Below are 27,752 nucleotides of genomic sequence, written 5' to 3'. Positions count from 1 at the left end.
GGACTTGAGTTCACAGCTCATCTCTGATACTTATTATCTTGTGTTTTATGTTCATCCTTGTTGCTGAAGAAGACCATGCCATCAGAGAAATGATGACATGACTTGCCCTTGACTTTGTTTTGAGTGAGGGAGGGCTGTGCAGGTCACCAGCCTCACTTTTCCTCCGGAACCATCAGAATCCAGCGACCAGATATTCATCAAGATGACTGGAGATGACCCAGGATGCACTGGGGGCCTAAAGGGCCCAAGGTCTCTACATGTACTCACTTAGGGTGAGGTGATGCCCATTCATTGAATAGGACTGTTTAAGAAGTAGCCAGGGCATGGCCCCTTTATTGAGATCAAGAAAAAGAAAGACATCAGGCTGGGTGGGAAACAGCAACAGTTACTATTGATAATCACTCTAAAGCTAGGAGGGTCCAGAAGAGTCCTTTGGTGTCTCAGCTTCAGAGTGCAGTAGGCTTAAGGTTTCAGCTAAGTTAGTGAGCAGAGGAACTTCCATCTCCTGCAATGCTGCCTCCTGCCTCATCTTCAGCCTTTACAGGAATAAGCCTCTCATCTGAACAACTGGGACCACATGCTTTCATCTCATCTATACTTCTCTCTTGACTCATCTCCAGCCTCTGCTTGGACAAGGAGCCTTCAACTTAATGTGAACATACCCCTACCTGGTCTTATAGGTCCCACACCTATACATCCTAGTGATTCTGAACCCCTCCAGGTTCAAACACCCAAACACCTTGGACAAACCTTTTCAGGACTTAGCTTCTTTCATAAAAGTAAGTAGGTTGGGCTTGATGCCTTTGCATGCTCCTTCTAGATCAAAATCCATATATATTGTAGGCCCTATGATGAATATTTATTATTTACAGCACCAGCTGGTTAAGAAAAAAGCAGATTCCTCTTCATGAATCCAGTGTTAGCTAAAAGCACATTTCATTTCCATCATAGTGGCTAGGGAAGATGGGCTGTCTCTTTCTCAGGCTTCTAAGTGAACTTTGACATTCCTCTGAAACCTCTTTTTATTTCTGACTCACTGCACTTAGCTGTGCTCAGGACAGACGCATCACCTGACAAGCTGGGAGCTGACTGTGGAGTTTAAAAGGGGAAGAAAATAACAACGTGTGTGTGTGTGTGCGTGTATATGTATATATACACGCACACACACACATATACACAAACACAGATATGCACAAACGTGTATATATGCATGTGTGTAAATATGTGTATATGTGTATACAATATTTTATTTTACATTATACACATATACACACATAATGTTTGCAAAGCTCTGGGAAGTAGAGACTATCATTATTCCCATTTTGTTGCTGTTCCATTGTTTTAGTTATGTCTGACTCTCTATGACCCCATTTGGTGTTTTCTTGACAGAGATACTGGAGTGGTTTGCCATTTTCTTTTCCAGTTCATTTTTATAGATGAGGAAACTGAGGCAAAGAGGTGCCCAGAGTCACACAGCTAGCCTAAGGCCCCATTTGAACTCAGGTCTTCCTGACTGGAGCGCTATCACCTAGCTGTCACCTAGCTGCCCCATTCCCATTTTACAGACATAAGGATGAATAAACTGAGGTAGATGGAGGTGAAGTCACCTGCCTGGGGTCTAGTGCTCTATCTACTGAGACACCTAGAATAGAATAATGAGACAACCCTTTTCTTGGGGACTCATCCAGCTCCTTGTTCTGTTCCCCACACTATAGGTGACTTTATTTGGTTAAGACTGATGGAGGCAGATTTGTCTGAATGTTGGATGTTTAGGGTGTCATCTATACCCCAGGTGACAGTTCTTCCCTAACCCTTTTTCTTCCCCCATCATCTCTTCCAAATTTTCCAGCCTAATTTATTTATTTTCCATCCTTAAACACCAGTGGAATCTTAGCTTCTCCCCCATGTGCTCTGGGCACAAAGATGACAACAGAGAACAACTACCCAGATACTGACTGTGTAAACCAAATTGATACTCAACAGTTGCTCTGAAACTCATATGAGTTGCTACCTCCCTAGGTAAAACCGGGTCCTCTCCCTGGATCAATGACGTTTTTGAAAAAGGGGTAAAGATTCAGGATTTCCTCAGGGTCTGAAAATTCCAAATGTAGGAGAGGCCTGTGTATTGTGTATAGAAACGTTTAGAACCGCGTTATCCTCTTGGGCCTCATAACTTTAGATAGAAAGAGAGCAGGCCTTCAGGGCAAGATGCTATTTTGCCCAGAGATGCTTTCCTAAAGAACTCAGTGCCAGCTGGAACTTCATCCTGGGAGCCATCCAGGGCTTTGTAAGTCCCTTGAGGAGTAGGTGCCATATCTATATTTGTATCCCCAAGGCTTAGCACAGTGTCCTACATGTCCTACATGCTTAATAAATGCTTGCTCATCTGAAGGGATTTGGCTTCTGTGATGCCAGGTTCTCCAATGGAACCAGATAATGCTTAGATACAGGGAAGAAATCTAGGTGGCCCAGTGGTGTCCTTTTGGCCAAGAAGAGAGGATATGAAAGCAGAGACCTTGGAGGGGAGCTGCCAAGGGAGCACTTCTAGTACTTCTCAAGGCTTTCTTTTCTGTCAGATTAGGTTTTTAAACTCCTAGCAACACTGTTGTGTGTGAGTGTATACAAAGAGGTGGGCAGTTAAATGAAGGCACCTACCTGTTTCTTCTCCTCAACCTCTACTCTATTCCTCTGGACACACATAGGGGTGACACACAGTATGAGCACCTTGGAAGCAACAGCCAGTTATAATAAGAAGGACCACAAGATGGATTGACCAGAGAGAGTAGTTGGAGGTATCTTTTTCTTCCTAGATACTACTTGTGGCTAAAATCTTCTATCTCTGTGAGGATCTCCTCAAGGGACCCTGGATGAGCACGCCATATTCTGGTATGGAATTTCAAACGTTCCAATTTATAACAGCATTTTTATTAAGTAGGACCATAAGCATAAACGTATCCATGTATTGTGCCTAACACATGCCCGCAAGGCCCCGTGCACACCCAATATTGAGAATTTTTCTTCCAAGCTACCAGGTGTGGAGAGCCTATAAAGTTTTAATTTCCTTTTTTTTTTGAGGCAATTGGGGTTGAGACTTGCTCATGGGTCACACAGCTAGCAAGTGTGTAAGGCAGCATTTGAACTCAGGTCCTCCTGACTCCTGGGCCAGTGCTCTGTGCCAATTCACTGTGCCACCTAGCTGCCCTCCAAAGTCTCAATTTAAAACAAAAACAAAATAATCAATTTTCTCTCTCTTCCTAGAAACTTCTTATCTTTCTCAACTTTCCAGTCTCATTACATGGTACTCCATGAATGCTTAAACACAACAGAATTCAACTTTCTCTTCTCCTTTTTTATTTTATTTTATCTTATCCTTTCCCATCTTCACACTTTGCACAGACTATCCCCCTGCTTGGAAAGGGTTGATTCTCTCCCATTTCTTCCTGGAGACATCCTTCTCCTTTTTTTGTTGCTAATAATTAATTTGTTTTCAGTTTTCAACAAGCAGTTCCATAAGTTTTAAATTTTTCTCCCCCTCCCTCCCTTCTTCCTTCCCACGACGGCATGCAATTTTATATGGATTCTACACATATATTCTTATTAAACATTTTTTCACATGAATCATGTTGCATAGAACAATTAAAACAAATGGGAGAAACCATGAGAAAAAACAAAACAAAACATAACACAAGAGACAAATACCCTGCTTCATTCTGAGTTCTGACTCTGTAAGAGGCATCCTTCTCTTTAAAGTCCCAGTTGCCACCTTTCCCAAGAAGCCTCCTTGCCTGCCTGGGATTCAGTATCAGTGCTAGGTATGGAACTCAGGCGTCCAGATTCCTCATTCCCTAGTGGAGAGAACCCTATTCACTAGACATTCTAAATATAAAGGTGTAAAGTAGGCACAAGTCAATCACATCTGTGGTGTACAGTCCACATAGTACAGCTCTTGAAGTTTAGGTCAAGAGCCATGGACAACTCAGGCTAACCCTACCTAGTAAGGGGGAGACATGGAACCCCAAAAGAAAGGTCCATGTAACATCTACTGCTTGAAACCAAAGTACAAAATGGATTGGAAATCCAGCTAAGTGAGTGTTAAGAAGAATTTCCAGTTGAAGGAAGGAAAGAACCTTTACAAATATTATTTCATCTGGACCTGGGAGGTAAGTGCTATTGTGATCCTCATATTACAGTTGAGGAAACTAAGGCAGACAGAATTTCAGTGATTTGCCCAGGGACACTTAGATAGTAAGTGACTGAGGCTGGATTTGAACTCAGGTCTTCCCAACTCCAGGCCCAGCACCACTGAACCACCTAACTGTTTAGTTTGAGGCAACAAGATTATTTCTACCTAGCAGGATGTAATGTAAAGTGCCCTGTAGTTGGAATCAGAAGACTTGGGTCTTAATCCCAGTTGTGACCTTGACTAGCTCTGTGATCTTAGGCAAGACACCCTCTAAACCTCAGTTTTCCCATCTGTAAAATGGGGATAATATTACTTGTACCATCTACCTCACAGGATAGTCATGAGAAAAGCTCTTAAACCTTAAGAAGCAATGTCAGTGTGAGTTATTATGACTCAAAAGTGGCTAATATTCCATGATTCCCTGAGAAGTCTCACTTCTGCCTCCATATACCAATAGCCCATCTCAGAGGTGTGTATCCTCAGCCACAAAAGAGACATGCATACTTCCAACAGAAAACACAGTGGGTAGATCTAATAGTAGCTCTCACCTTTCTTCAATCTCTCTCTCTCTCTGTCTCACTCTGTCTCTGCCTCTCTCTGTCTCTGTCTCTCTGTCTCTCTCTGTCTTTGTCTCTGTCTCTCTCTGTCTCTGTCTCTCTCTGTCTCTCTGTCTCTCTCTCTGTCTTCTTTCTTTCACTGGAAAATCAAGTACCTTCCATTGTGGATATCTGACATAAACACTACATGGGCTATACCTTCATGGTTTGATCCTGACTTGGAAATGCTGGGCACTAACAGCCCAATATCAATCACCACATGCTGTACTTTGCGTCTCCTAAGGTCCCCTCCTGGCGATGAATACCCACTGGTGGACGAGTCTCAACGATTTCCCCAAGAATGACTTTGGAGGCCTTGCTGGAGTTTCTTCCTTTAACAAAAAGGCACTAAACACAGATCCTTTTACAACTCACCCAAAGCCAGTCCTCCTTTTGGAGAGACTTACTGCCTCCTGTTTCTCTACGGTCTCTTCACCACATCCCACAGCCAGACTTAGCTCTCAGGCCCTCAGTAAGACAAGGCATTGGCAGCCATTTTGACTCTCCATCAGTCAGGCTTCCTCATTCTCAGGCAGTCACTTTCCTCTCTTCAGGCTGGAAGCTGATTAATTTAACCTTATTGTTGGCATGATTTAGTACCCTGACACACCAAACCCCACTCAGCACTTCTAATGCTATATTTCAGCAAAGCAGTTTTCAGGCCTGGACCCTTCAGCAGTGTGGGCTCCAGTTGGCCACCAGATGGTAATTTAGTACAATCAAGTTTCTTGTCATTACGCTCATGTCTAGGTGAATCATAGGAATGGACATGACCTCACAGTTCATTTGATCTCTCCCTTACTCAGGTCAAGCCCCTTTTCTTTCATGCAATTCTCTCTGACAAACACATATGTTGCATGCCTTCTAGAGAACAAAAATTCCTTGAGGTCAAGTACTATCTTTGGTTTTGTCTTTGGATCCTCAAGTAGCACAGAGACTGAACCAGCAGGCTTTCAGTACATGGTTGCTGAATTGCTAAAGGTGGATAGAGGGCGGGCTTTAGCCTCAGGAAGACAAAGAACAAAAATTCAAGTTTGGTCTCTGACATAACAACTGTGTAACTTAATATCCCAGTACCAAAGGCATGTAGCTCTGACTACAAGTTACTGATGGAATCCAATTTTTTAAAAAAAAATCTTCCTATTACTTCTCCCCATAAAGACTAAGAACATTTAAAAGGCAAATCTATTTGTAGAATCAAAGGAAGACAACCAGTACTAGGAAAATCAAGGACCCAAAGGAGAGAATTAGTTACATAAAATACAATATATTATTAATTATTATCACCTCTTCACCCTTCCATACATTGAAGATTAATATGAGTGTCACAATGGAAATTCATTTCCCATCCCCTAGACTCTATCAGGCAGGATCTCTCAGGATTACAGATCCCAGAATTTTTTTTTAGGAGATAAAAGAACTTGGAAATGTGACTATGGCTGACTCCAGGATATCTGATATCCTGAATAAGATTTTATATTCAGCTCTCCCACCCCATCCCAAGACTCAGAGTTATGGAGAAGTAGGAAGGGCATCTTTCCCCTGGCACACACAAAAAGACTTACTAAGAAGGAACAGATAAGAGTCAGTCCTACAGAAATACAGTTGGCCTCTATATGATCCTTCACACTAGTAGCCACATCATAGTTAGGGACCTGTAGCAAAGACCCAGGTCTTAGAAAAGGGTATACTTTGGTCCATTAGTCACCAGGAGACTCACACCCAAGCTGGTGTGCTAAGGTTTCTGCCATACACCACTCTCATTCTGAGGCTGACTCTGGAAGCAGACTCTGCCACCATCACAATCAGGGAGTCCTCTGATGGCCTTTTATTCAGGGTTATTGTTAGTCTTAACAGAGACAGCTCTTTCTATGAGGTATATAAAAAGGAGATGAAGCAAGATGAGAACCATGAAAAGGGGAGACATGGGCTGCGTATTAATCACAGCATTTTCTTCTGATAAAGGTCAGAGAACTGGCTGACACCTTACAGATCATATAATCCAAACCCCCTCATTCTATGAAGGAGAACCCTACATTAAGTGACTTATCCCAATTCTTGCAGCTAGTTAGTGGCAGGGCTAGGATTCAAGGCTAGGTCATCAATGATGCCACCATGCTTCCTCACTCTGAAGATGGGAACCTCTAAGAGCAGCTCCCCTCTCACTCCCAAAACCTCCCCCACTTTACGCACATACACATGGATGCACGCATATACACGTTTCTAGATATAGCTAGGTTCAGAAATTCTTCCCTTTCACCCTGGGTAATCCTACCATATCCCTTGCCCTCATTCACATAGAAAGACATTAACTAAGAAAAGATTTGACCTTTCTTTAAACAATCCCTTTCTCTGAGCCCAGCTTAGAGTTAAAATTAGGCTTAGCTTCAAATCCTGGATAGTCTTAGACCCTAAAATATCCCCTATCTTTCGTCATGGCACAGCTTTCCTGGGACACTTTGTAGAAATAGGCTTGGTTAAGACTCAGATGACTTAATGTTTAGCATTTACATAACATTTTACATGTTATCTCATTTGATCCTCACAATAACCCTGGGAGGGAGGTACTATTGTCATATCCATTTTACAGATGAGGAAACTGAGGCTGGAAGAAGTTAAATTCCTTGCCCAGGAATACTCAGGTAATAAGTGTCTAAGGCAGCATTTGAATTCAGGTCTTCCTGATTCCAGGTCCAGCACTCAATCCCCTGTGCCACCTATAAGGGAACAAGTAGTAGGAATATGTCTATCATTTAAGAGACATGGAGTAAGTGGAAAAAAAAAACACTGGATCTGGAGTCGGAAGGCATAGGTTCAAATCTCAATTCTGTCACTTGAATTCCTATGAGTTCTTGAGTGAGTCACTTTCTTTGGACCTCCATTTCTTCAGTTGTAAAATGAGGAGGATCAAAGGTCCCTTCCTAGCTCTAACTCTATGGATAAATCCTGTTCTATACTTTAGACTAACATATCATTGACCCCTTACCCAGTCTCCTCCCCACCCATTTCCCCTTCACCCAGACTGAATATCTAGATGTAGAAGGCAGTAGTGATTATACCTACCAGGCTCCCAAGAGCCCCTTCTAAGAGGTTCTGGAACCCTCTACTGGGCCCAGGAGGGAGTAAGGTCTATTGGTCCTTCAAGGTGTCCCTGTTCTGCTCTGGCTAGTGGCTGAAGGCCCTTCCCACTCTATAACACAGTTTAGTCCTCTGGCTCAGACGATTCCATTGATCTTTAGAGTATCCTTGTTTAGTCATGTCCAATTCTATGACCTCATTTGGGGTTTTCTTGACAAAAACCCTAGAGTGGTTTGCCATTTCCTTCTCCAGCCCATTTTACAGATGAGGAAATTGAGGCCAACAAGGTTAAATGACTTGCCCAGGATCACACAACTAGTGTCTGAGGCTTGATTTGAACTCAGGTCTTTCTGATTCCAGGCCCAGCACTCTCTCCATTGCACTACCTAGCTTCTGGCTCTTTAGAGTATCAGTAAGGAATGAGTATAGCAGTCCTGTCTCAGGGGGTGCACAGTGGCCAATGCTGGACTTGATAATTATATAAGGCTGGCAGAGCCTTAAACCATTTTATCCAGGGCTGCTGCCTATACTGCTTCCCTAGTCATCTCTCCACGCTAATAATGAGTTACCACTGATCTCTGATTAGAGATGCAGGCGTTCAAGGACTCTGGAATGTCATGGAGATTACTCTGGCAGGATCTGTGGGTCTTGAGAACCCTCTGTTGCAGTGAATGTGACTTTTAACCACATTGTCCCTTTGGTACCCTTTAACAAATGGCTTCCCCCACCCTCCTGATGGGCTGAATTAAATGGCAGGAGATCCACTCTGCTCCAAGCTCTTATTCAGCTACTATAAAAAGAAGGACAGCAAAACCCCGTTCCCTCCCTTTCACCTTCTCAATCCCTCTGGCACCTCTCACATCCTAACTGACCTCAGGTCTCTCAGCTCCCATCTAACCCTCATTTCAAAACCCAGTCTTCTCATTAAAAAACAAAACAAAAACCTCTCCCATATTCCCCTCTTATGCCAATAACTTTCTGCAAAAATCCCCAAAGTTTTTTGAAATCTTATGTTAATCTTTATAATGTCCTAGAGAGCTGAGTTAGGTGTCACATGATCCTTTCTCTTTTAAAACTCAGAAAAACTGAATGTTTCTGAAGCTCCTGACTATTATCTTAACTTCTGGCCCCACCACTCACTTGAAAACTGAATTTTCCCATGGTTATCTACCTCAGAGAGGCATGGCATGAGACTGAAAGGTTTTTGTTCTCCTCTATGTAGAAATACTCTTAACTGTTCCAGAGCATCCCAGGGAAATAGAGGATGAAATTTGAATTTAAGCACCTCCCAGTGAGCTAAAGTCACTGTGTTGTATAATCACTTATATTCTAAGGGTTAAAGAAAATCTTGCCTCAACTCAAACAGTTGTGCAATGAGTCTCCCTCCCTGCTTCCCCTCAACTCCACTTCATTCCCTGGTTTGGAAAAGAATTCATATGGAAGGAATAACAGAGCCAGGCCAGTTAGGAAGACTCATCTTTCTGCGTTCAAATCTGACTTCAGATCCTTACTAGCTGTGTGACCCTGAGTAACTGCACCCTGTTTGCCTCAGTTTCCTCATCTGTAAAATGAGCTGGAGAAGGAAATGACAAACCATTCTAGTATCTTTGTTAAGAAAACCCCAAATGGGTCTGAAGATTGACTGATATGACTGAAGGCCCCAAACTCGCTCCCTATCATCCCTGAAATCCTGCCATTCAAGGGCTGGCAAGCCCTAGTCTAACCATATATAATTATAGTATTCATAAAATAAGGTTTGCAGAATGCTTTATAACTAGGTTATCATTTATTCTTTACAATTCATTTTTTCAGATGAGGAAGCTGAGACAAGCAAAAGGAGACTTGCTCAGGGTCACACTGCTAATAAGTGTCTGAGGCTGAATTTGAACTTAAGTCTCCCTGATTCTAGGCCCAGGACTCTATCCACTGTACCACCTAGCTGCACTTTTAGTATGGCTTTTAGTCCTAGGGAAGGAGAGGGCCATTTGTACAATCAGGAGAATTCATCTAACTCAAGTACTAGAGCATTATCTTAACAATCCCAAACATTTATTTAGGGCACTGTCACTGATACTAGTGAGGCAGTCAGCCAACTGTCTACTATGTGTAAGTGCAGTATGAGGAGGGGATTGGTGGGAGATGAGAGGGTTGGGGAAGGTAGGTACTCAAATCCCTATGAGTGTGGGCCAATGCCATGACCACAAAATAGGATAGCCAAGATTCATAGTACAGAGTCTCTGCCATCCATCAAACCTCATCCCCACCATGGTGATCAAGATGCCTGGAGTGTAACAGGACATGATCCTTCCATCCTCAATGAGTTCAGTATCTGGCTCACAGTCTTTTTCACTTCCCCAATTTGTGCCTTCATACTAGGGGACTTTAAGATAAATACTGACACTCTCTCAAACATCCTGACCTTCAATTTACTCACTTCTTGGGACCTTCTCCTCTACCTTACCGCAGTTACATATGGTGGTCATACTTTGATCTTACCATCACCCACAAGTGTTCTACATCCATGTTCATGGCCCCTCAGATTCTTTTATCTGATTATCATGTTATCGTTTCTTCTCTCCCTCTGTCATGCAAGTCCAAACATTGTTCATCACCTTAGTTCTTTCATACTGGTTACATTCTCTACACTGGTTATATTCTCTTCCCTTTTCTGTCTTGACCCCTGGGTGAACCAGTTCAATTCTACACTGTCCTCTTCTCTCAATCCACTTAAATCTCCCTCTTCTCCCTTGTTCCTCATCTCACATCACTCAGATACCTTCTGCTAAGATCTCTTTATTCCCTCCATGTCTACTGGCTCTTTCTCTACTATCTACAAATATGACAGTGTCTCCCCATCCTCAAAAAACCCTCTAGTGTCCAATCTCTAACTACCTATATCTCAAAGACATCTTAAGCTCAGCATGTCCAAACTAAACTCATTATCATTCCCTTCTTCCTAACTTCCCTATCACTATCTAGGGTACCACCATCCTCCCAGGCAACCATGGTTGCAACCTAGGTCTCATCCTTGAATCCTTTCTCTTTGTCACTACCTACCCTCCTTCCCCCCATTCAACCAGTTGTCAAGTCTTGTCCTTTCTACCTTTATTACATCTCTTCTTTCCTGACACTGTCATCTCCCTAGTATGGGATCTCATCTCCTCATGCCTGGACTATTGAAATAATGTTCTACTTGGTCCTGCCTCTTCTCTCCTCACCCAAATAAATCCTCCCCTGAACTGTGAAAGTAATCTTCCTAACGGCAGGTCTAACTATATCTGTCCCCCTCCCCATTCAATAAACACCAGTGACTCTTTATTATGTCTAGGATAAAATATAGCCTTCTATATTTGACTCTTAAAGCCCTTTCTAACCTGGCCTCTTCCTGGTTTTCCAGTTTTCTTACATCTTACTCTTTTTCACACACTCTGTGATCCTCAGAATTAGGGTTAGATCTGGCCCTTAGTACAGAGTGTCTTGTTTCCAGGGAGTACTTAACGAATGTTAGCTGAATTAAATTGACTCCAAGAGTTATTTTTCAGATTACTTCATTTCCCTGAGGCTGCTACAGCTAAAGAATGCCACAGTAAATTCTGGGAGTGAGCCCATTGTCTCAGGAGTCTACTTTCTGTGCCTCAAACAAAAACACTCCATCTCTGAGCATTTTCTCCGATTATCCCCCCATACCTAGAACCTTTTCTCCTCAGCTCTACCTTCTAGGTACCTGGCTTCCTTGAAGCTTCAGATTAAGTCTCCCCTTGTACAAGATGTCTTTTCTGATCCCCCTTTCCTCTGAGACTCCCTCCAATTTATCCAATCTATAACTTGTTTTTATGTAGTTATATAACCTTACTCCCAGAGTCTGTTGGTATGGGACTGTCTATAGGTGGAGATGAAAGAATGCCTTGCCCTGTGTGAGGGTCAGGGTGAAGTTGGCCAAAAAAGAGTGAGGAGAAAGCCCCAGTCTTCTCAAGCTTTCCTTGAGTCTTCTGCACACTGCCCCTCGTGAAGAGCAAGACATTCATCTTCCCCAATGAGAAGATGGTCCTATTCCAATGGGTTTTGGAACTGGACTTGAAGTTTGCATGTTGACCCCATTCAACAGTGAGTTCTCTGAGCTTTTGTCTTTTTGTATCCCTAGCACTTTGCACAGTGCCTGACACATGGTAGATACTGAACAAATCCTAATTGACTGCCTGACTGACTAATAATAAATAGTAAGAGTTCTATGATTTGATGACAGGTGTTCAAGCGGCTAATGCTAGACAACTCTTATTAGGCAAAACCGAAACAAAACAAAAAACAAAAACGGTTGACCAGATTTTAGGAATCACTTTTTTCATAAAACCTTTTCTGATTCCTCTTCCCAGATGAAAGTAAACTTTCCCTCTTCAAATTTCTTATTTTGGAATTTCTTTATGGAGACTTCCTCTTTGCTGTTAATCACTTTCTTCCCTGCATCATACTTAGTTATGTATTTGTCTTACCTTTCCTTATTAGACAGTAGACCCTCTAAGGACAAGAATGGTGTAAGTTTCCATCTTTATACGCCTCACACCCATTTTTGTGTCTTGAACATAGTAGGTACTTACATTAATCAATATTTGTTTAATTGAATTGGATCAGACAGATCATTCAAGTGGCAAAGGGATAATAAAAATTTGGTAATGAAAGAGTGAGAGGTATAACTAAGGAGCGGTAACTGAGAGTTGTTTGTGGACTTTCCTCAAATCCTTGAGCTTAGGACTTCCTCAAGGTCCCTCTGCAGCCTCTAAGATCCTAGAGTCATCCATGCCATAGGAAGTTGCTAACTCATAGGTCAGTGGTACCAAATAGAGGCTCTAAGCAGCAATCACAGGCATCTGTCAATCATCCTTGTAAATAAGCAATAACTAACCCCTGGCATCTTTTTGCACACTTCACTCTCAAATAATACTTCTCCCTTGATAGAAAAGTCAAGCTATGTTTGCAAGAAGTGATCTGGCAAGGGCATGCTAGTACACGTTTAACTTTCCAGAAGAAAAAAATGTACACTACACACTTTTTAGTTTAATCTGCATTATTAACATTTTATCCATCATTTTCTTACATCTAAATAATCAACAAAACAATAAATCAAGCCCTAATTTGTAATATGTGTTGATTTATGAGCAAATGCTCACACTGCAAATTTCAGACAGAAAATTTAACAATCAACTTTTGAAAGACACCAGAGCTGGCCACCCCTGAGGAACCACCTCTCTCTCTATACATCTTACCTCTAGGGAACAAGACAGTCCTTTTTTGTAATTCTCTCCTCATTTCTAGTTGAAAGTTTTACAGAAATTAACCTACCTTACTTACTCCTTATCATTTCCTCTAGCTACCTATATGAGACAGGGGATAAAATTATTTTTAAAATAAAATATAATCAGGAGACTAATAATAGTAACATTTATACGATGCTTTAAGATTTGCAAAGTGCTTTACAAATATTGTCTCATTTTATCCTCACATCTATCTTGGGGAGTTGGTAGTATTATTATCCCTGTTTTACAGGTGAGAAAACTGAGTCAGACAAAGGTTGAGTGATTTGTCCAAGCTAATAAACGTCTGGGATCAGATTTGAACTCAAGCTTCTCTTGACTCCAAATCCTGCTCTCTGTTTGCTATGTCACTTAAATGAAAATTTGATCTACAGGGAATAAATCCTAGAGAACTCATTTATTTCCAAGCTGGGACCTGGTCATATTGAACAGTGGGTTCAAGGACAAAACATCACAGTGGCAGGTGCTTGGGAGTAGCCACTAAGTCACTATGGAGACAATTAGGAGGATTTTTTCCGTTTCAAGTTGAAACCCAACTAAGGCGATTCCAAGGCTTCTAGAAATGCAAATACACACACAATCTATCCCTCTTGTTGATATTTCACCTGGATAGTAAGATTATTTGCCTTCCTGGTGTGAGAGGTAGGGGGATGGAGCGGAGAAGAATAGGACGTGATCTGATTCTTTATCCAGGGAATTATCAAACACCACATTTGCACCCTACCCCTATTTGTACCCCATCCCCAACTAGGGTGAATTTTATACCATAGGAGAACTCTGCTTCATTGCTAAAGGGATCCGTATTTCATCAATGCTAAAGGGGTCACTATTCCAACTTGGTCAGAATGACCCAGAACATTTGGATCCAAATAACCATTTAAAAAAAAAGACCAGACTCCAGGGCAGATAATCACCTGTAAGTTTCCTGAGTGGGACCAGGAGAACCAGGAGGCTGGGCTGACTTGGGAAGGAATAAGAGGACCTACCTGGCTGGGAGAGGCAGAAAAAAGACTTTCCCCTTTCTCAAGAGGAAGGGGGCAGTAAGAAAGGGGAGGAGCACAGCTCTGTTCTCAGCAGGAGATCCAATAACAAGATAAATTTCACTAGCCTCCAGTGTCCCAGGAGGTAATTCCCAGCCCCTTTTCACATGTGATCCAGGGCACATCCACTCAGCACATTCTGTGGCTGTCCGGGGTCATCAGGTAGGAACAGGGAAGGTCCCTGTCACCATAGATCATAAACGGAGCCAAGAACCCACGTGGATTTTTCCCTTTTCAGAATCCCTTGCTGATTTTCCCATAAAATGTATTTCTCAATGTCTTCGAGTGTTAATCTTGCCTCCTTAACTATACTATAGGCTCTCAGAGGGCAGAGGTCATGTCTTTTATATCTCTTATATTCCCCACTGTACTTGCCACATTATGTCACAGATGTTTAACAAATGCTTGCTAGGTAGAGCAGCGGATAGAGAAGGTCCCTGGAATAAAGAGGAGCTGAATTCAAAGCCAGTCTCAGATGCTTACTAGCTGTGTGACCCTAGACAATTCACTTAATCCCAATTGCCTCAAAAACCAAACCAAACAAACCAAAACCAACCAAAAACCAAAACAAAGCAAATGCTTGCTAACTTTAATAAAATGTCCCTTAATGATAATGGTTCACATGAAGGCATCACCCACTGGGACCAATATGTTCTCATTGATGAGTTTTCACCTTGCCCTGATCCAGGCCTGGGATGTCTCTTCCCAGACATATCCATGCCACACTACTGCTCTTGAAGACCCCCCAATCCAAGTATGTGTTAACTTCCTCTATTAGAAAATAAGTTCCTTTAGAGGAAAAGGGCTGTTTTTTTATCCATTTTTCCATCCATCCATCCATCCATCCATACATACATACATACATACATACATTTATATAACCACTTGCACAATAACCCTGTGACAAAGATGCTATTTTGTTTCCATTTTACAAATGGGGAAACTGAATCTCAGAAAGGTAAGTGACGGGCTGAAAGTTATATAAGTAGAATCTACTATCGAGGACTGGCCCTAGAGTCAGGGCCTGAGTTCAGATTCCACTTTTGTCACTTACTAGTTTAGACAAGTCACAACCTCCCTGGGTCTCAATTTCCCCATCCCTAAAATGAGGAAGTTAGACTAAGTGACCTCAGAGGTCCCTTCCAACCCTTGGTCTGAGTTTCAATGAGATGGGATTTTAACTCTGCTCTTCTCCAATACAAGCCTTGTACACTATCCACTATACGAGCTTCTTAAGACAATCATCAACCAATTACATCCACATTGACCATCTTGGATATGGACATAGAAAGCAAAGAGGGATTTTTTTTCAAGCAGAACATGGGAAAATGAAAACCAGCCCTGCGTCCTGACCCTGAGGAATGGGTACATTATAGGGAAGGAAGGGACAACGTCTGGAAGGTAGGTTACCTGTATCCTGTCTTCAGGAAGCTCTGTTTTCATGGCCAACATCTCCCTGGCGTAGACGTCTGGGTAGTGGGCTTCATTGAATGCCTTTTCTAGCTCCTCCAGTTGGTAGGATGTAAAGATTGTCCTGAGGGAGACAAAACTTATTGAAGATTATGGAAGCAGAGGAAACCATGTTCGTTATCAGTTGTCAGTTAGCCCAATGACCCTTCCCTTTCCTGTTACTTCTCTCCCCATCAAAGGAATACAAACACAATTGCAGCAAAAATAATGATAATGATGATAACTAGGATTTATATAGCATTTTCAGTTGGACTCACAACTACCCTTGGTCTTTCCCTTTCCCCCTACAAAGGAATACAAAGCAACTTTAGTAATAAAATTAATAATACCTAGCATTTATATAGCACTTTATGTTAGACTGATGACACTCCCTAGCTTTTCCCCTCCCTCTTACCTCACACAAAGGAACATGAAAGCACCATCAGCAATAATATAATGATGATTGATGACAATAATAGCTAGCATTTATATAGCACTAAAAGTTTCGCAAAGTGCTTCACACATATTATCTCAATTGATCTTACAACAACCCTATGAAGTAGGTGCTAATATTATCCCCATTTTATGAATAGGGAAACTGTTACATTACTTGCCCAGATCACACAGCTAAAAAGTGTCAGAGGGATTTGAATTCATGTTTTCCTAACTCCAGTTCTAACTCTCTATGCACTGTGCCACCTAGCTCCACCTCCAAGGGAGATTGACGAGAGTTGGGGCCATCCAGCATACTTCTACTTTCAGTGGAGTAGCCAATGTAGTATAGTTAATAGTTCTGGATGGGTACAGTATAGCTTGGGCCTTATATTGATGTACCACTCTGAGGGATAAGGACTGGGCCCCTCCCATTCCTTCTACCCAGAAAGAAACAATATATAGAATTATGCACACGCAGAAAGACAGGCAAACAGTTTAACTCCTTTGATGGGAACCCAACATGTCCCTTCAGTATAGTGTGTTGTTTTAGTTGAGCCTGTCAATGATGTTTCATTTAAAAGTCATCCTATGTTTGATCTAGAAAAGATGTCTTCAAAGATAGGTAGCAGAGAGAATTTCTAGGCCCTACGGAAAGGCTTTTCAAAAAGTCTTCCATATATTGAGAAAGGTGAATGGATCTATTAATCTCTATCCCTTTATGGATATCAATCACTCATTCACTCAACAAGCATTTCCATGAATCCTTCCAAAGCTCAAACATTCCTTATATTCCCACTGTAGCTACAACCCTACATTCTTCAAAGCTTCTCATCTACTATCCTCCCTCCTCTTTTCCCAGCCTATTTTAAGACTTCAACCCTATATTATTATCTTCTTACCCTCTGCTTTCCCCTCACTGGGCTCCCTAAAATGTTAAATGGACAACACTACCACCAATTCTCCCAATACTTGAATCAGAGGGTACACTCCCCCCATACACTTCATCTCCCCTCTTTTCCAAGACAAACCACCTTCTGGAATTTCCATACAGACCCTTCCACCAGCCTAGGCCCCAATTCTCTGCAGTATCCTCAAGCACTCATGGTACAGATGGGGCATATTGTGATCTCCCAGGGAAGTACTTCAACCTGCTTTTGCCAGTCCACTGACAAGTACAACCTCTTCCTTCTCCAGGTACTGGTATCAAGACTGTTTCCAGGTAACATTTACCTAGATACTGTTCAATAATGAAAATTGAAATCCAAGCTAGGTTTCAAAACTGTTTTAAAGATACTCTATAGCTGATCCCATTAGAATTCTATTGTATCAGCATAGATCGACTACAGGACCATAAGAAGGCTTAGAATTCCTCATGTTCTCTTCAAACAAGGAAATAATATTAACCAAAGTGTCTCTCAAAAGGGAATCACAAATGAAGTATCTACTTTCAGTTCAATTCAATAAGTACTTATTAATGTACTCTACATGCAAGACAATGGACAGCGGACCAGGGATTGACTTAATATTGTTGGGGAATGGGGTCAAGAAGCAAAGAAAAAATCAGCTTATTTGTTATACGAAGTTCCTGGTTTGGCCCTAAATTGTTTTTCCCGGTTTTGAAACGCTTAAGTATACAAAAAGTACATTTTTGGGGCAATTTGAAAGTTTTTAACTTTCTACTCTGATTCCCTTGCCTCCCTGATGTTTAGAACTGGAGGGTCTCAGCAACATAAATCACCCCAATCACAATTCTTTTTTGTAATTATTGAAATGGATAAGCACAGGTCATACCATCTGGCCAAGGTCAAGGAGAAAAGCAGAGGTAGATAGGACTATACAAGAACCCGAACTCCCAATCCATTTGGTTTTGGAGGCAGTTCATTACATTCAAGTCTACTTTCCACTAACACGAATCCTTATTCTTTAGTCTGGACCCAAGTCCTGCTGCTGCACAGTCTATGGTGATCCTGACCCTATAAATGAACCCAAATCCCGTGTTTATAAAATGTAGCCTTGTCTCATTCAAAATCTGATCCCAAATTAATCTGTAGAATAATTCAGTTTGTGTTTTTAAAGAAACGGAAGAATCTTTTGACTTCTGAAGGGACCTGCACTGGGAGGATCTAGTCCCTTGCCTTATATCTGGTTTTGATTGTTTCCCATCCCTCCTCCTTCACCCCTAATCAAGAGAGGTATCTGGTTTGAACCTAAATTATCTCCAACAGATAAAGATCTAACTGCCACCCATTTTCTTTTGTTGAACATCCCTAAATCAGAGGAGCATGGGAAAATCTACTTCAATTAATAAAAAACAAAAGTGTCAGCAATTAGCAATCCTTCCCTGTTCTCTAATCTCCATTACCCCAGGTCCCTATGTTTTTGAAATAACTTGAGAGAAGGGGGAGGGGGAGGCAAGGGAGAAACCTTAACAAAAATCACAGAGTTGAAGACTTGCAACGATAGGGAACCACTACCTTCTGAGGGAAATCATTTTTGCACGTCTCTAATTATTTAGTTTAATTTCCACGCTCATGAGTCTTTTAAAACATGATGACCCATCTCAGAGCTCAAAATTTTAAACTAGATTTCCTGGAATTTCTGTACTTTACAGATAAGAAAACCGGCATGAAAGACTCCCTAATGATCTCTCAAAGGACTCTCATTTTGATCAAATTTATGAGAAAGAGAAAGAAGGAAGGGAAGAAACTGCAATGTAAGGAGCATTATGGGGGCACCCAAGACCTTAAGGAATAAACTTTTTTTTTTAAATGGTAAGATACTGAGTTCAAGAGTTTGCAAAACATTGATGGCATTTATTCAGCAAGCTTTGACTCTGATCCAAGACCCTTACCTCCTTTATCCCTCTTATTCTAAAGACATACATGGGAGTGGGGAGTGTTAGATGGGTAAGATCTTGGAGAAACTTATAATTCTAACAGAAAACAGGAGGGGACTCTATTAGGACAGATTCAGAAAATGATTTGGGGCCAAAGGAGAAGCCAGTTGAAAGGAACCAACATGATCAGTTTAGGAACAGACTCCAGGATTATTCTCATTCAAGTGCACGTTAAGAGAGGGCTCAGTTCAGGAATAACTTTTTAAGATCTCCTACACAGCAAAGACAATTAGGACAAAATATTGTATATATCAGGGTGGTTTTGTTTTGTTTTATTTTTTGTTAATTTGTCCCAAGTGGGGGTAGGTTTAGAAGAGATGGTAACAGGAAATGGTTGTGATATTAAAACAAAAGGCATGTATAAAATGATTTTTTAAAAAGAGAGGTGGGAATAGAAAGTAGAATTTTCAAAGGGCAAAAGATCAGGGGACAGTAGGAAAGAGGTTAGAGGTAGCATGAGAATGAAATCGAGTAGAAAGGAGAGAAGTGATTGCTAGGATGAGGTGGAAAGGAAGAAAGAATGGAATCCGAAATAATCCAGAGGTGTAACAAGCCGCGGGAAGACAGGAATGGTGCTAAAGATAATGAGAGTGGGGAAGGAGGGAGAAAGAAAGAATTAGGGTTGAAAGGAGGTTGGGAGGATAGAAGAGGAACATCCAGTGACCCGGAATGGTTGAAAGAAAAGATAGCATGCGTCCTGGAAGGCTACAAGCTGGGATTCAGTCGCACTACTGGTCCCGGGTAGAAGGAAGCCCCTTCTATGTTGTGGCTAGGCGGGAGGCAAAAGGAAGGAGCTTCATTTGAAAGTGGGAGTGAATTTGGAAGGGGCAGAGGAATTGGTGCAGATCTGAGGAATATGCTGATGCACTGAAAACTAGATGGCCGCTTTCCTCATTCCCACTTCGTCTAGGTCCCGGATTTCTGCCAATTTCGTTTCGGATTAAAAAGAAAAGGAAAACAAGGGAAGAGAATAGTTCCCACCACGGCTCCTCATCGCCCTAACTCTGACCCACACTCCTGAGGGTCTAAACACCACATTTCTCCCAACAAACCCAGACTGCTCTTTATCTCCACTCACAGCGCCTTTGACCAAGGAGCAGGGGTACAGATCTTGCGGTGGGGTTGAGAACAGACTAGGGACTGAGGGAAAAGAGAGCTAGAAAGTGACTCCCGTAGGGGTCTGGTCGGAGCCATAATAGTAGGTAACTAGCGAGTGAGTGACCCTTACCTGTGTCTCCTCTTCTTCCGTTTCTTGGTCTGGTTTAAGGAAGATTTGGTCATTTTTCTGTCGCTGGAAGAAACATCTTCAGAATCTGAAAAGGGGAAGGAGGGACATGCAGCACTATGGGGTATTACGCCTTCTTGCTCTGGTTGAGTAGTGGTTGTTGGGTAAGGGTCAAACTTTGGGGCCTGAGGGCTACTGTCCCTCTTGGAATCACCCCTGTTCCTACCGCTGTCCCCCCACTGTGTGAGAGATGCGCCACATTCGCCCTCTCCCAACGCAGATTGTAAGAAAGATTTTTGTAGATTTGGTTGTGATAGAAAAGGGACGGAAAGGAAGAAGCCCATGGTGTCTTGAAAAGGTCGGAGGAGGGAGTGACGTAGGGAGTAAAGGGAGAAACGGGGTTGAGTGGATAGAGAAAGAGGGCTTGTGCCCCGAGTCCCGGGGGTGACCCAGAGAACAGAGGGAGCGCCCTGGCTCTGTGTCCTCCCCCTTCCCTCTTCAACACAAATACACACACACACACACACACACACACACACACACACACACACACACTCAGGAAAGTTGGATCAAAAGAGCCAAGAGCCGCTGGCAAGAAGACCTGGTTTGGACAGGTGGAAGAGGAGGGGAGAGAGAGGAGAGGAAAACAGGAATGGGGGAAAATTGGGGCAAATGGGTCATCCTCCCAGGGTCACCTTTGCGGGGAGGTGAGCTGAAGGCCCGACATTTTGTGGCAGGAAAAAAAAAGAAAGAAAACAAAAAAAAAGAGAAAAATAAAAGACTGGAGAGGAGAGTAGAAATAAAAACTGGGGGTATGCACCCCGCTTGTTGGAGGGGAGAGGAAGGAGAAGAACGGAAGGGGTGGGGAAGAGTAGCTGCGGCCAAGTACGGAGCACAGCTGAGATGCATCACGGTACCGGAGTCAGAAATGGTTCATTGAGAAGAAATATTAAATATATTAATTCATTAAGATATATAGGTTGTTACTGAGGGTTAGACGCTATTCCCATCCAAGGGTTGGTTCATTTGTTTGTTTGGAGGATGGAGGTGACATTTCTGGCCAGTTTTCGTTGGCTTTTATTTTTTCAAAAGAGAATTTTTTGATCATTTTAACTAACAACAACAACCCAAAAAGGGGGTGCGATAAAGGAGAAGGAGAACTTCGGCCGCAGGCAGCCGGGCAGGGCGGCAGCGCAGGGGAGCCGCGGGTTCGAACGAAGCCTGTAGCGGCTTGGGCTCCGCAGTCCCGGGAGTGGCCGCTGATGGCCCGCTCCCCGATCGGAAAACGAAGAAAGGCTCTCTCCCAGCCCGTCCCTCGCTCCCTGCCTGCTGGGCCCTCCGCGGCCAGGCTGCAGAAGACGTGGGCAGGGAATGAACAGGGACTTGTGGGAGCTGCCCCAGGAGACCGAGCTTCTCGCGCGTCCACCTACCTCCCCACCAAACACATAACGGGCTCTGGCACCCAGCGCCCCCTCTCTTTCCCTGGCCCTGCAGCCTAAGATGACCCCTAGGTTCTCAACGAAAGGAGGAGTCCCGGGCTGAGGGGGCCTATCCCGAGACCCCGAAAAATCGTGCCGCGGTTCCTATCCGCTGGCAGTTGGAGGGGAACCAGACTGAGCCAGGGCGGACCTCTGGGGAGGGTGGCGGCTGAATTGAGGGTGGGAGATGATGGGGACTGGCATCCTTGGGATTCCCTGATGGAAGCGGAGGATCTCTGTTCCCCCAGCTCGGGTCACTTGATGGGTCACTAACTTTTTTTCTCCAGTCTGTCCTGGGGAGGGACTCCAAGGGCGGGAGTGGGCAGCTCTCCAGGTTCTCCCCCTTTCCCCCAGTCACCATCCATCCCTTCTTGGTCGACTCCTACCTGAGCTGGCCGTCTGGCTGGTATCGAGCTGCCCCGAGGCTCTGCCCAAGGGCTGCAGGTGGACATTCTGGGGGTCTGACAGGACTTCCAGGAAGGTTGGTTGCGTGTAGAAGCCTGGGAGCCCCCCTGTCCCCAGAAGCCCCATGCCCCCCACACCAGCCGGGCTGAGTACCGAGCGGGCAGTCAGCAGGTGCCCCGTAGGTAAGCTGTCCAGGGCGGCCCGCGGATGTGAGCTGGGTGGCTCCTTGTTCAAGCCCAGAATCTCCTGGATGCCGAAACCGGTGCACCTGGGCGGGTTGCCCCCCGAGTTACTCTTGGCCACAGTCTCGGCTTTGGGTTTGCTCAGCGCTTCTCCGGCTTTCCCTGTCATCTCCGAGTGCTTTGGAGGGGCAGAGCCCGAGCTGATTTTTCCTCCCCCCCACCCCCCCTCTTCTCTCCCCTCCTCTTGAAGTTGGTCCCAGGTGCCCCCTCTGGTGTCTAATGCTCTGGAGCCCCAAGGAGATTCCCCTTTTATCCAACCAGGCAGCAGCCCAAGTGGGGTCAGAGCTGAGCAGCCAATCACCAGGGCCAGGAGCGATTAGGAATTCCAAAAAATTCCTACAGGCTACAGGCGGCAGGCGGGCACCGAGGGCCCTAGGGGTAGCAGGACAGAGACCAAGAGGCCAAAGAGGGCTCCTGGTCAGTGAGAAGGGATTTGGTGAGAGAGATCCAGAGAGTTTCCAGGAACCAGACCTAGAAGATAGGCCCGTGTTTCCAGTTCGAAGCATGGCAGAGATGTGGGGCCCAGAAGAGAGAGCAAAAAGACTGGGGAAAGGGGACGGAGGTTCCATTAAGGCAAAAGAGAAGGGGGAAAGGGTGCCCGGGATAAGATACTTGGGGGAAGGATACTTGGGGGGTTCCGGGGAAGAGAAGGAAAAGGTGGTATAGACAGGTGAGAAAAAGAGTCCAAAAACCAAATCAAAACCAAACAAAACCCAAATGTCTAGGAAACAGCCAAGGAGTCTCAGGCCCAAAGAACTGGTCCCACCAGCAGTACTGAAAAGGAAGGGACCAGTTCAAAAAAAAAGCCAGGAGAAAAAGTCCCAACAAAGGAGGAAAAAGCTATCCATATGGTCACTACAGGGAAAGGGAACACAGGACCAGCTGGAAAACCAACCCTCTGGTTTTACAGATGAAGAAACTAAGGTAGTGAGGTTAAATGATGATGCCTAGAGTGGTCAGAGCCTCAGCAGGAAACCAGGTCATCTGAATCCCAATCTAAGGGTTTGGTTTGGTTTTGTTTGATGGAGGATTGAGAATTAGGTAATGAAATGAGATTTGGTATGGACAGAGAGGAGATCTGGAAGAAAAAAGAAATTCGGTGTATGTTGAGTTGGGGGAGAGAATAAGGGGGTATTCAAGGGGAAAGTTGAAAGGATTTATAAATAGAGTCTCTAGTAGAATAAAGGACAGTTAGGCAATTGGCTAGGAGAGGTCATCATGGTGGAAAGAAGAGGGTGGCCTCTCTTGAAAAGGATGACACTTTCTCAGGATTTATATGAGGGAACATGTAAGGTGTGTACTTGTGTATACATGTGGGAGGGGGGAAGTTATAGTGAACGTATCTTCCAACAAGAAAGTAGGAAGCTAGCTATTTAATGAATTGTGCTTTGGGAGAGGGTTCTGGGTTGGAGAGGAAGCAAATTGTTGGATCTGTGATTTTAATGGAGATCTGAGATTACTGGAAAGGTCAAAAGTAGCATATTGTACCAAGTAGGAAAAGGAGGTAACTCAAACATAAGTCTTGCTTCTCCAGGAAGAGCATCTTTCTGATGCAAAGGTTCGTTCTGGTACCACTGGCATGAAGAAGATGGAGCTCTGAGAAAAAACAGTTCAGGGCTCCTGACAGAGTCATCTTAGGAGGGTGGCAAGAATATGTGTGTGTTCGTCCTTCGTTGCTGAAGACCATGCCATCAGAGAAGTAATGACATGACTTACTTTACTTCGTTTTGAGTGAGGGAGGGCTGTGCAGGTCACCAGCCCCACTTCTCCTCCAGAGCCATCTGAATCCAGTGACCATCCATCAGGATGGCTGGAGATGACCCAGGATGAGGTAATTGGGGTTGTGACTTGCCCAAGGTCATACAGCTAGTAAGTGTCAAGTGTCTGAGGGTTACATTTGAACTCAGGTTCTCCTGACTCCTGCACTTGTGCTCTTATCCACTGTACCACCTAGCTGCCCAGGGTGGCAAGAGACTCTCTTCTCAACCCACACCTCTCCCTCCAACTCCTAATCCCCAGTCAACTAATCAAGAAAGCCAGTCTCTCGCTCCCAGGGTGGATCCCTGTGTCCTTGAAAGACTATTTTCTTTTTAAGGAACCAGCCACCTCTGGTCCCAGTGATATGGCTTCAGGGACAATCAAGACTATTAGGCGGAAAGGGATGACCCAGAAGGTCATCCTAGTGGTCAGTGGCAGAGCCTCAAATAAAATGATATATTTGTCATTTTGTATTGCACAAGGCTCTTTCACACACATAATCTAGTTTAATCTACAAAACCACTTTTTGAGATAGTTAAGGCAACTCTCATTGTCCACCTTTTAAAGAAGAAAAAACTGTACTTCAGAGAGGCTGAACAATATATTAATGGCCCCAGAGCTAATTAGTAATGGACCAACAATAAGATCCAAGAATGCTGACCAAGTCAGGGGTGGAGAACCTAGGGCTTTAAGTTTGTGTGTAACTGAAGGTTCCATCCCCCTGCTTTAATTCCTGGGCTTTTTCGTTACTCCATAATGGCAAATTAACTTGAATATTATTCTAGAGACCTTGATTCCCCTGCTAAAGAATTGTTTTGGATCTTTGTTGTTTACGTTGTTCAGTTGTGTCCAATTCTCCATGATTCCATTTGGGTTTGTTTGGTTTTTTGGGCATACTCCAAGATACTTCCATTTTGTTTTCCATTGCATTTTTACAGATGTCAAAACGGAAGCAAACAGGGTTAAGTGACTTGCCCAGAATCACACAGCTAGAAGTATCTGAGGCCAGATCTGAACTCAGGAAGATGAGTCTTCCTGACTCCAGGCATTTCATCCACTTTGACATCTGCTTGCTTATATACTTCTTATGCATGTCCCGTAAGCCCTATTCACGTAGCTAGCATCCTGGTGAAGAGCCTCATCATCTCATACCTCCACTACAATTGGTCTCCCTATCTCAAGTCTCTTCACATGCCAAATCATTCTTCACTTGGCTGTCAAAGTGATTTTCCTAAAGTGCAGATCTTGACCATGGCACTCCCTGACTCAGCAAACTACATTGGTTCCCTATGACCTCCAGGATCAAATATAAAATCCTGTTTGGCACTTAATGTCCTCCACTACCTGGCTCCTTCTTACCTTTCCAGTTTTCTTATTCTCTACTCCCTCCCCCATATCTTACAATTGGGACACACTGGTCTACTTACTCCATGCCTTACTGACTACTTACTTTCTACTTTCTACTTACACTGGTCTCCACTCCATGCCTTTTCATGCACATGGCTGCTCTCCATGCCTAGATTACTCGCCCTCCTAACCTCCAGCTCTTGGCTGGCATCCTGAGCCAACTCAAATCTCACTTTCTGTAGGAGACTCTTCCTGGCCTCCCTCTTCTCACCTCTAATGGCTCATGCCTTCCTACTGAGATTCAGTGTCTTGTATATGATCTTCAGGTTATTTGGGTATATATTTTATCGCTCTGAGATGTATATATCTTGTATGTACATAGTTTATCTCTCTCATTAGAATGTGAATTCTTTTTAGGAAAAGAATTTGTCTGTTTTTGTCTTTATTTGTATCCTCAGTGTGTAAAGACACAGTGCCCAGCATGAAGCAAGCCCTTCACAAATGCTTATTGATGGCCTTTCTTGGAGTCAAGGTGCATAGGGGAGAGGACCACACTATAGAACTTCATAAGTCTCCACCCCAGCTAGTTTAATTCATGACAACAAATGGATTAAATGAGCAGAAGGAAAAGAGTTTTAGATAAATTAAATGAAACATAGTTCAATCCAATTGAGGAAAGTCAAGAAGAGAGCCAATGACCAAACAGAATAGAGGTAGTTACTTTAGACAAGAGTCACCGAAAGGAGAATATTGTTCTGGGGACCCAGCCCATCATTCTCCATAGTGATGGTAATAGGAGGGTTGGAGATCTATGGAGGATGCGGAATGCTTGGATAGTCAGGGATCTAGATCAGCCAGTCTGTCAGCTTACATAACCCATTGGGGATTTTAGCATGCAATATAATCTAAGTGGAGATGAAGCCAATGAAAAAATATACATTTCTCATATAAAAAGAGGATCAACGGCAGAACTACACTTCAGGACAAGAGAAAATTGACCCTTGAGCTGACTATTCAAGATGGTTGGGACACAGTGGAAAAGTACTGGATTTAAGTCCTGTTTCTGACACATACTGCCTGAGTGCCCCTGGAATAGTCACTTAACCTCTACCCCCTTAGGAATCTAGACAACTCTTTAGGACTATAAGTTGCAGAAAAGGTGCCAGCTTGCATTGGTAAAGGGAGTCTCCTCTTCCCAGAGTTCCTTATGCCAATGAAATCACAGGTTCTGCCTCTGTCTTTATGTTTGTTGTTGTTGTTCAGTTGTTTTCAGTCATGCCTGGCTCTTTGTGACCTCATTTTGGGGTTTTCTTGGCAAAGTTACTGGAGTGGTTTGCCATTTCCTCCTCCAAGTCATTTTACAGATGAGGAAACAGAGGCAAACAGGGTTAAGTGACTTGCTCAGGATGACACAGCTAGTAAGTCTCTGAGCATTTGAACTCAGGAATATGAATCTTCCTGGTTCCAAGTCCAGTGATATGTATATATGTACATACATACATATATATGTATGTATATACATATACACACGTGTATATAAATATACATATACATGCATGAAAATAAACTCCATGAGGACAGGGATTATTCATTTCACTTTTATCTTTGTATCCCACAGTGCCTGCCACAAAATTGGTGCTTAATAAATGCTTATTGATTACTTTAATGAGATAACATAAAATATTTTGTAATCTATAAATCCCCATAGAAATGGTAGCTCCAGTTATTATTATCATCCCATCTCCTTGTAATTGCAAAGCATCTGGAGAAAAAGACAAAAAGAATTTAGAATGTTTCTAGAAAGTAACTAGAGCAAGGATGGTCTCTAAGGGGAATGAAACCTGCCTGTTTCAAAGGCTCACACTCACAGCTGAGGATGAATGTCTATGTTATGTTAATGGCATTTGTCATGTCACTGACATCATATGACAACCAAGATGAGCTGGATGAAACACTACGAGGAAGGACATGAGTGATGGAAAACAAAAGACTGGAATGATGGAAAACACAGATCTTGTCAGGAAATGAGGATGAAAAATTCCTTGACCAATTCCTGGGCTTGAAGGTGCCAGAATTTCATTTTCAGTGAGACAATATCCCCTTAGATGGGGCTCAAAAGCTGTCTGGGGGGGAATCATTGTTCCAAAGAGTAGGTTCCAAAACTGAAGGAATAGAAGCAGAGAGCCAGGGACTACCATATGTCCATTCACAGCCCATGAATTTTGCAGGTGGGTTTTTTGTAACTCACCTCGGGGAGGAGCACGTTGCAAATTGTCTGTGGAGCAACTGGTATGTGTGTGCAGATTAAGTATAT

General features: G+C 43.3%; 1 protein-coding gene across 1 annotated transcript in view; it reads right to left on the bottom strand.

Moving 5' to 3' along the window:
• VSX2 (visual system homeobox 2) overlaps window positions 1-22,442 on the bottom strand; it is a 29,106-nt gene extending 6,664 nt beyond the window's left edge. Inside the window, exons 1-3 of the mRNA XM_072625143.1 lie at window positions 22,073-22,442; window positions 20,212-20,296; window positions 15,614-15,737 (exon numbers count right to left, since the gene is read on the bottom strand). Of these exons, the coding sequence (XP_072481244.1) occupies window positions 15,614-15,737; window positions 20,212-20,296; window positions 22,073-22,442 (579 nt within the window). The remainder of the gene's footprint in view (window positions 1-15,613; window positions 15,738-20,211; window positions 20,297-22,072) is intronic.
• Window positions 22,443-27,752: the final 5,310 nt, after the last annotated feature.

The sequence above is a fragment of the Notamacropus eugenii genome, chromosome 7 (genome assembly GCF_028372415.1).
Source record: "Notamacropus eugenii isolate mMacEug1 chromosome 7, mMacEug1.pri_v2, whole genome shotgun sequence".
NCBI lineage: Eukaryota > Metazoa > Chordata > Mammalia > Diprotodontia > Macropodidae > Notamacropus > Notamacropus eugenii.
The sequence above is the reverse complement of the archived record's forward strand: the minus strand, read 5'-3'. Positions and strand labels throughout refer to the sequence as shown.